We start from the raw sequence: 9899 nt of genomic DNA on the forward strand, positions 1-9899 counted from the left end.
TATCAACTCGGAGCCCGGTTTCATTCGGCAGAACGGTCTCGGTTAGAAGAACGGTTTCAGTAGGCAGCTCGTTGGTCAGGTCTTCCACCATTGGCTCCAACCGAACTGACTGATCGGCAGGATCACTGACAGCCGGGGTATCTTTGGGCACGGTTTCTTCCTCATCATCTGAATCCTCAAGAAATTGTTGCTGAAGGGCAGCAGCGTATTCCGTCATAGAGCTCGGAATAAAGTATGCAGGAGCGTCGAAGACCTCGGTCTCTGGACCATGACCGAGCTGCACTACAGCTGCCCTCCAACCGCATTTGAAGAAGAGATCCTTGGCAGCTTCACATTGTTTAATGTAAGTCGCCTCCCCCTCCTTGTAACCCCGGAGCTCGGCGTCATTAGCGCTCTTCTTCAACTTCTCTATCTCCGCATTCTTTTTTCCCTCAAGCTTAGCAAGTTCGCGCAAATATTTGTCTTTCATCACGGCTGCAGCTTTTTGTTTTTCTGCTTCAGCCGAGCTAACAAGTCCAGCCAGACAACCGTTCTCGAAATTTAGCTCGGCTATTTGCTTCCTGGCTTCTTCTAGTTCGGCAGTTTTTTCAGTCACTTCGGCCATGGCTTGCCTTGCAGTCTTGCGAAGTTCCAGCACACGCTTATGGGCGATGTGGCTCTTCTGCATGGCCTGCAAAAGAAGGGGAAGACTTATAATCAAACCAAGATGAAAGTTGTGCAAATTAGAAAGATTAACAGAAAAAGCTACTTACAAGCACCATGGATTTCGTGGCCGAACGAATGGCTTTTAGTTCGGTCAGATGTTTATGGTGCTCCATGTCTGCTGGAAGGCAGACACTCTTGGCAAGGTTAAATGCCATTAAGTGATCTTTTTCAGCGACCACTAAGTCAGTGTCCTGAATTGCTCGATTTTTAAATGTAAATTTGGGTGCCCACTTGGAGGAGCTAGCTCGGTCGGAGCGCTCCGGTCGCGGGCTTGGTGGAGAGCTTGGTGGAAGATTGGTTTCGTCTTCCATCAATAATGCGTTGCTCGGTTTGGGTAGCCCGGGCACGCTTACTTGGGTGAGATGAGGAGGGTTGTTGAGATGGAAGGGCCACCACGGTTTCCTGAGGCTGGTTTGGTGATGGTACCTCGGCTCGGTTTGTTTCGGTTAGAAGGGCCCTTATTCTGTTCCTCTTAGCCATCTCTTGTTCAGCAGTAGTACGGACCAGGTTAATTTGTGGCAAGGTTGGATCCGATTCAGGAGATGCCTCCAGCAAGAAGTCTGTTACTCTGGCTTTTCGTCGACTGTTGTATCTGTACGTCGGTTCAAAATTCAGTAACTTAGCCCAACTTCTTTCAGGGTATCGTAGTGCGGCGCGAAATGTGTTTAGATTGGGGTAACTGTATATTGATTTAAGGTGGGCCGAATCTGCATAAAGAAAACAACTATCAGTTCGGTTAAGGAATAGAATACCGAAATAAAGAAGAACATGCAATAAAGCCGAGGTAATTATACCGGTGGTCCCTTTATTCCAGTTTATTCGGTCACCAGGAATCTGGGCTTCTTGGTCTTCGAAGTTCCCAGAAACCCAGAAGAAATCATCGTTGTTTAAATCTTTATCTGGGGTATCTTTGATTATTTTTTCTCGGCGGCATCGTATTCTCAAATAATAAACCCAGCCGTCTCCTTTTGATCCAACGGAGTATTGATGAAAGAGCTCAGCTAGGCCGAGGTTAAGGCCAACCCGGTGGTTTAATGCGGCAATACCGTTTATTATACGGTAAGAATTGGTGGATAGTTGGGTAGGGCAGAGTTTGGTTTGCCTAAGGAATTCGCAGAGAAGGGGCTGTACAGGGAAACGTGGACCGCACTCTACAATTGAAATAACGTTAAAAAGGACAAAACCATGTTTTCCCTAGGGGACGGTGTCTAGCTCGGCCAGTGAAAGGTGGACATTATCTGGGATTTGGTAGTCCTTGCGAAATTCAGCCATTGCACCAGGGGAGTTAACTAAAAACCTATACTTTCCCATTTGTGGTTTAAGTTATGAATAAATAATACGTGGGTGTTAGCCCGGTCGGAGAATGGTGCTGAGTAGCTCGGTTGAGCGCTCAAAGAGTGCCTGGGCAACCTAAGTCTGCAAAGTGAAAAACAGATGTGTTAAGCACAGATCGAGGGACTGTGCTAAAAGAAACACAGGCAAGATAAATGAAGTCCTGGCTCGGCTATGTGAAGTGCTTCGTGTCTTAAGCTCAGGTTTTGGGCAAGGGGTCTGTTAACTCGGTTTTAGCAAGGGATTTGTTAGTCTGGCTGAGCCTCTAGGGGTAGCATTCTTCGTTCGGTCAGAGCTAAGAAGGCTGGTTTAGCCCCAAGTTGTAGCTCGGTTGTGGTTTAGACTTTCAGGCATACTATTGCGCACACCTAGTACGGATCGATAGCTCGGCTAAATCAAATGAAGCAAAAGGTGGTTTGACTTGGTGAAACTACTAGTTCAGCATGAAGTGCTAGTCCGGTTGATAGCCTGTCTAGATTAACATCCACTACAAACAACTTCCGAGTTCGGTTATATTATGATTTTGGATCAAAACTAGTGTTTCTCATATTATTTCTTGAATCCAAGTGGTTCTATTACTAAGTGTTTGCAGAAAACACAGAGCTAAGTAGAAAATGGAAGCAAACAGTGTGTTTTGAAAAACATGTAACGTATTGCAAAGAGGGTGCGAAATCAACCAAAAGGAGTTAGAAGGTTGAGTTACTTACCAGATTACGGCAGAAAAATCGAAGATAGAAGCAACGACAGTGAAGAACACGAACTCAGCGAGCTCAGGGGTTGAAGAAGTAGAAGCACAAAGAAAGAGAATGAAGGAGATGAATAGTGTAGTGGTAGATTCAAAATGAAAAAGTTTGTTTTGTATAGAAGGAAGGACAAAAAGGGCGGGATTGTTCAAAAGTTGTGAGGTACGAAGAACGGCGTGACAACTGTACTAGGCCAATAAGAGTCTGCCACGTATCTATTGGGATAAGAAACGATTCAGTTGCTCTAATTGAAGAGACGTTTTGACCGAACAGGTACCACCCGGTGTGGATTTAGTTCGGTTAGAAAAGCTGAAGAGTTTTAGCTCAACTGGAAAGGCTTAAGGATTTAGCTCGGTCGTCAGGCTAAAATTGTTAGCTCGGCTGATAAACAGATAATCCCAATCATGCTACATAAATGGAATTAAGGGACAATTGAGAGGGTAATTTATAAGAAAATTGGGCCGAGCTGGGCAATGCGCCGTTATGGGCCACAATACGAAGGACTAAGTAAAATGGCCATGAAGTTATTCCGGTCCAAATGAGGCTTGAAGTTATTCCGGTCCCAAAGAGCTACGGATAGCTCGGTCACCATACTAAAAGTTATACCGGTCATGGCGTAGTGGTATTAGATCGGTCGGAACCATGCTAATTGTTAGCTCTGTCCAATCATACTGTGGTTTGTACAGGGGGAACCGAGGTAGAGTTATCCCGGTCTAATCTGCGGCTTAACATATCTATGCTTACCTCGGTCATATTGAAGTCCGACCATGGAAAAACCATCTCACTTGGTTTAAGCAGTGAGGGAGGCATTGAAGGATAAGCATTATCTTTCAGGAGTGTGAATCCAAGGAGGACTCTACATGGAGGAGTAAGAGTCCTATTAGGATTCTGCCATGCGAAACCTATAAAAGCTCACAACATCACCTTTGGAGAGGTAACACACAACTTTGACTCCCGAATTCACAGAGCTTTTTGTCTGTTTGTCTATTTTGCTGACTTAGGCATCGGAGAGGTATCCGGCACACACCCGCTGGCTAGCTCACGTTTGTGTTTTCAAGGAGTAAAGCGACGACGTATGGAGGGGGGCAGACTTGATCAACAGGATTATACAGGAAGAATATTTCGTACCCGTACATATGGTTTTACTATTATTTATGATATTAACAGCTAATATTGAGAGTAAATGTGTCAACTTCCCACAACTTATGAAAACATAAGTTTTTTAATAGGACCATATGTAACATAAGTCTCCCTAATAGGACTTATAAATAATTTTTCTTAAATTTTTAAGACAATTTTTTAAAATTTTATAAATATAAACTGCGGATTGGTTACCACACAAATAAATTTCCCTCTTATCTCATTTTCATGACGCTCAACTCTCTCTGTGGGTCTGTCTGTCTCCATCTGCATCTTCCATCTTCGTGCGACTCAGAATCACTCCCGCTGGCAAGAGCTGGAATTTGTATAGCATCAATGTCGAAGCCACTGTAAATTGCTGAGCAAGTTGTTGCAGCTCTTCGTTGTTGACAAATTCACGAAGGATTGGCCGAGTCTGCACATCTACCCGCTAGGTTATTCTTCTCCCCTCCTACTGCAGCTCTTCGTTGTTGCTTACCATCCGTAATAATCTATATTGCATATTGATGGAATTGCTTATTAGGTTTTGCTATTGCACAGGAGAACCCTTGTTTGATCGATTCCAAGTCCTCTCTTTGCTCAAGTATCCCCTCTCCCTCCTCTCTCTATATTGAGGTATTGTGGTTTGAAATTTACACTTTTGTTTACAAATGGCTTGAATTCGAGCTTCTTCATTTGGTTTCTTCATTAGCGTTTTTCTTCAAGGTAAGTTTCTTCTGCGTTCTCTACTTTTCTATTGTATCTTGCTAATTTTCACTTCCATATATGTAGTATCTTTCTCTCGACCTTATTTGTTTGCTGGATCTAGCAGCTTCGATGCATTTTCAAGTTTAAAATCTCTTTTTTTTCTCTTATGCACCCCTTATTTATGTAACTTCGTTATATGTGATTATTAAGCTGAATTGATTCTGATCTTCTTTCGTTCAGCTTGAACACCGATTTGATTGCATTTTGATACACACAAGCAAGCATGTATGATTGTGTTCAATTTGCTTAACTTTTTGAGTGGGAACTTTTGCATTGTTACATTATTATTGAGCAAAACATGAATGAATTTGAGAATGAAACAGTTTAAACTGTTAGGTTAGTACACATGACTATAATGTAATTTGAGATACTATACAGGATCTTTCCTGCATTAGTGTGTGGAGTTTTTGTTGTTCATGATGCCATTTAGTAGGTTATTAACATTATGGTGGTTTATCAACTTAGGCAAGACCATTTTCTTCGATGTTTTCTTATATTTCTGCTCTGTTACTGTTAGGTATTTGGCATCTCTACTCTACAAATATTTTCTTCACATGAATTGGACTATTTGTTTTGCTGCCGTAGAGAGTCGTGGGAGGTGAATTTTATTCGTAAAAATGTCAGTTGGAAGTTTCATATTGTACAAGTAAGACACATAGAATGGTGCAGATACTCATGAATGAAATACACTATGTAATGCCCGTGGCTACTGAGGCTGTTCAGTTCACAGCTAAAGCCCATTACTCTGGCAAATTGAAGGAGGAAGTCACTGCAGTCAAGATCCAGACAGCGTTCCGAGGATATTTGGTATTATTAGTCTCTCCCATAAATGCCCATTTTGGTCTAATTTGAGTTAGTTCATGAAGTATGCATTCTATACATGATTTCTTCTTTTGTTTGCTTTGTCATTCTTCCTTAATATGTTGTTTTTTGTTTTGAAAAAATGCCAAATGTGCTTGTGATTATGACATTTGTTGGATTTGAGATCATTTACACACTCGTGTATGGTTAAAATCTGGCCGGTAGCTTAGCCAAACTGTGGGAATTTGTTGCGGGAAGTTTAGATTTCTGATAACTAGTTGAATTTCAGTTGTGCAGTTAGCATTATTAAACTGAATTTATCCTCTTATCGAGTCAATGGCCTGTTCTGAATAATCTTTTTTGACTCATTCTGTAGTTTGTTATCATTTTAATTTTTCATTCTGCATTAATTGCCTACTTTAATGTCTGGACTTTTACTAGTAAATGCAAAAAATCATCTACCACTCTTTCAATTTGTGAGCCAAACTTACTGCATTTATGATGAAATCACTTGATAGGTTTCATCTTCTAGATAGATCCGGATATATGAAAGCTTAAAGGAGAGTGTTAAATTTAAATAATTGAAGATGCTTGTGCATAGTGTATCCCTCAAAGTTGAAAACCCTTGAAAGAGAGAATAATTCCTTTATGGATCCAATAGGGCTGTGAATTGTTTACTCATTGTTTTAGATAATTCAAAGTACACAGATTTTGGATGCAAAGCTGAGGTAAAAAAGTAACGCAGAACGAGTAAAAAAAACTAACATTAGCTCCAATTCAAAAGTGGTGTAGTTCAATAGAAATAGAACAAATACAGGTGCTGCATACTACATACTCATCGTGTGTGCAACTCATCCCATTGCCTAGTTTCATTGAAGCACTGTAAGAATTGGATTTAAACAATGCAACTGGAGGCCTTTAAACAATGAATGTTTTATAGTTTTGTTTCTTTTCTTTCTGTTTCCCCCTCCTTCAATACGTGTTGACTCAAGTTTGAGTATAAAATAGATGCAAAATTATGATGGACCTCATGGTTTCAACTATGAGTCTTCTTTTACACTCTTTATTTATGTGTTTTTCCTTTCCATTTATTTGGTAAGTAAGCATTTCATTGATGCTCAATCTGGATTTTCCTACAACACTTGAATATTATCATTGGAGTCACATAGCTCTATTGTCACATGATATATCTAAGGCTCTCATATTTGATGTCTTTATGTAGTCAATAAGTGTTGAATACGGACACACTACCCTTTTGAAGTGGTTGTTTTCTTAGGAAGGATTACTACTCTTTTTCAGATCGCTTACATATATACAAGAAAATATTGGTATGCATTTTGGTTTTAATGCTCCATTGTCATCTAAAATATTAGTTCTATATCCCTATCTAGTAACTCTTCCTCGAGTGATCTAAAAGTAAGTTTTAGTATATTTTTTCTCTTTAGTTATCGTTGTGTATGATCAGTGGTGGAGCCAAGAAATTAAATCAGAGGGGACACTTATTAATTACAACGTTAAAATTTTTTACAAAAAATCTTTCACATAAATTTTTACGATTGACTTTAAGAAAGATAAAAAAAAAAATTATTTGTAACTAGTGTATCATAGACAATATAAAAAAAAAAGTCATGGATATAAGTTTTAAAATAAATTATATAATAATAAAGTAATTTTTTATACAAAATATGAATAAAAATTCAATATAATAGTAATACTGCATCAACGTTGACACGTGATATCACTAACCAATAGTAAAAAAACACATGGAGGATAAACTCAACATGTCAAAATGTAACTAACAATTCAATAAATTTCATATCTTTATTAAGATTAATTATGTTTGTATATCAATAATAATAGACATCACCATTATATTGAAATTTTCATAAATAATAATATGACTTATCGTAGTCTCATTATTTTTAATCAAAACAGCCATTATTGTTATCATAATTTAAAAAATGTCATTGACAATTTCACTCTAAATAATATTTTTATAATTTTTTTATTTAAAATATTTTCTTTATGCCTAAAAAAAAAAAATTCCAAAACCCAGGGGGCACGGGACCCCCTTACCCTCTTTACCTACGCCGTTGTGTATGATTTCATTTTTTCTTTGATTTTGTTGCAATAGGATGATCATAAAATATCTGATACCAGTGAAGCTTTTAATAGGCATCCTACCTAAGTTTTCACTCTTGGAGAAGTATTACCTGCTTGAGGTATAGGCTCTTTTGTAATTCTTTCTTTTTATCACATTTTTGAATATAGAACTATCTATATAGAGCCGTGTTTGCTTTCAAGTGTACTATCATATGATATAATTGCCTTTTGCTGTCCACAAAAAAGAAAATTGCCTTTCGCACAAAAAAGGAAAGAGGAAAAGAAAATCATATGAGCACACTAGAAGCATGATAATATTGAATGTCTACTTTTGATAGTATTTTTCATTAGTGAGCAACAGATCTGAAGTCTAGCTCTACTTTTAGATGTATCGGAACTTTTACTCTCTATATATATTGATAAAAGCTTTAACTTCAGATACATTTGAGGGGCAAGATTTCTTTCACACTAGTGCAATGTTGATATCCTTTATTCTCTTAGGAAAATATTTGGAGGTAATGTCATGTCAGAGATAGAAATCAGCACTCAACTACTACAGAGGAATGACATTTTGAACACCGTTCCAGAGGCAAAGGTTCCTGTTGATGGTATTGTTATTAATGGTCAGAGTCATGTGAATGAGGGTATGATCACAGGAGAAGCAAAGCCAATAGCTAAGAGACCTAGTGACACGGTTCAGATGGTTTATTTTCTCTTAGTAGTAAAATTGATACTTTTGACATTTTTAAAATGTTTAATTTAATGGCAATATATATATTTTTTTATAACATCATGAACAGGTTATTTGTGGCACACCCATGGATGAATGTAATCCACTGTACGGCACCATTCATATGCCTTTTTTTTTTATTCAAAATATAAAAATTTGACAAAAGGATTCAATTTTGTGTGTGTTTTTTTTTAAATGTCATTTGAAGAGTCTCTTTAAATAATTTAATGCAATGATGAAATTTAAACAGAAGAACCAAAAAAATAATGGCAACAGTCTGAACTCACCCTTCTTTTTCCTTTTTGTTGGTGACAATATGCAGATTCAGTACTGCCCAGAAATTTGACAAATTTTGAAAGTTGACCCTAAGTGTTGCATAATATCATATTCTGCTTGCCTTTTTTTTTAAAAAAAAAAATATTTTGTATTTTATTTTTGCAATTAGAACAGTTTAAAATCATATTGTTGTTTCAAAGTCCAAAATCTGGCAAGGGAGCATTGAAATTGATGTTTATTTTCTGATTCGAGTGTTTATTTTCGGACCATATTTAATATTGTAATCTACAGACTACAGTTATCCAAGATTCGATGAATAGTAACATCTTTATAGATGTTACAACCACTCTGTCCTAATCGTAAAAGTTTTTCTTTTTGATTTTTGGTGTTGTGGGATTTCATTTTTCCTTTGTTTAACAGTCTGTTTTTAGTTCTAAATGCAAATTAACTTTTTTTCCTTTGTTGACATCCCATTTCTTTTCCCTATTCTACATTGATTCTGGAACTTTTTTTTTTTTTTTTGATCGGCAAAAGAAACAAACTTCATTGATGACATCAGCATACACTAAATATGGAATTATATCAATAAAGCAGAGGCAAAGAGCAACAAGTATCATAGTGATTTCCTTAATTCCAACTAGATTGGCGCTAAGAAAAGCATCCCTATCATCTGCTAGCTCGAGCCAAGAAGTTGGTGAGGGACCAACAAGACTAACAAAACAACCAAGGCAAGCCCCAACAGGCACCTAGAACAACAATGACAGCAACGATAGTAGCAGCAAGCAGTACAAGAAACTTAATATCTCAACCCAATCTATGCTCACCCTTTTGAGTTGAACTTTGCCCATAAAGCTATTCTTACTCTCACCAATTCTTTTAGCTCCTCAAAATCTGGCTGGCCTTCATTAAACAAGCACTCATTTCTGAGCTTCCAAATAGACCACATTACAGCTAGAGGGACAATCTCAGAACTGATTTCTTATACTTAACACCTGACCACCACAGCATCAGATTCTCAGTGGAGCAAGGAATAGCCCACTTCAATCCCTACCAATTGATTACATCAGAACAAATTTTCCAAACCAATGAGCAAAATAGCAAAATATGATTCACTGATTCCTCTTCTATCCTGCAGAAATGGCACAAAGTGATAGGAGAATTATTCAGTAGACCAATCCTCTGCAAAAAAACAGAGGTTTTAATCCTCCCCCTCTAAGCTAACCCTCCAAAAAATTGCACTCTTGGAGGGGCAGCATTGAGCCACAGACAATTTGAAATTCTGAGGATAGGACCTCTAGTTAGCTCCCCCCATTTCCACACTG

The 9899-nt window shown here is 38.0% G+C and overlaps 1 protein-coding gene across 1 annotated transcript; it reads left to right on the plus strand.

Annotated features, from left to right (window-relative positions):
* Window positions 1-1067: 1067 nt before the first annotated feature.
* Window positions 1068-8477, plus strand: LOC114260608 (uncharacterized). The gene is made up of 7 exons (XM_082921988.1): window positions 1068-1127; window positions 4461-4625; window positions 5185-5265; window positions 5337-5474; window positions 6691-6796; window positions 7603-7690; window positions 8073-8477. The coding sequence occupies exons 1-5, from the start codon at window positions 1068-1070 to the stop codon at window positions 6742-6744; spliced, it is 498 nt and encodes a 165-aa protein (XP_082778114.1). The 3' UTR covers window positions 6745-6796; window positions 7603-7690; window positions 8073-8477.
* The last annotated feature ends 1422 nt before the right edge of the window (window positions 8478-9899 follow it).

Source organism: Camellia sinensis, chromosome 1 (genome assembly GCF_055761805.1).
Source record: "Camellia sinensis isolate YWXY chromosome 1, ASM5576180v1, whole genome shotgun sequence".
Classification (NCBI taxonomy): Eukaryota; Viridiplantae; Streptophyta; class Magnoliopsida; order Ericales; family Theaceae; genus Camellia; species Camellia sinensis.

Bases quoted from the DNA above. Each gene is read 5' to 3' on its own strand.
- LOC114260608 (XM_082921988.1), top strand. From the start codon at position 1,068: ATGAGGAGGGTTGTTGAGATGGAAGGGCCACCACGGTTTCCTGAGGCT. The intron at 4,626-5,184 runs GTAAGTTTCTTC...TGTTACTGTTAG, and splicing joins CATTAGCGTTTTTCTTCAAG to GTATTTGGCATCTCTACTCT. The intron at 5,266-5,336 runs GTGAATTTTATT...AGAATGGTGCAG, and splicing joins GCCGTAGAGAGTCGTGGGAG to ATACTCATGAATGAAATACA.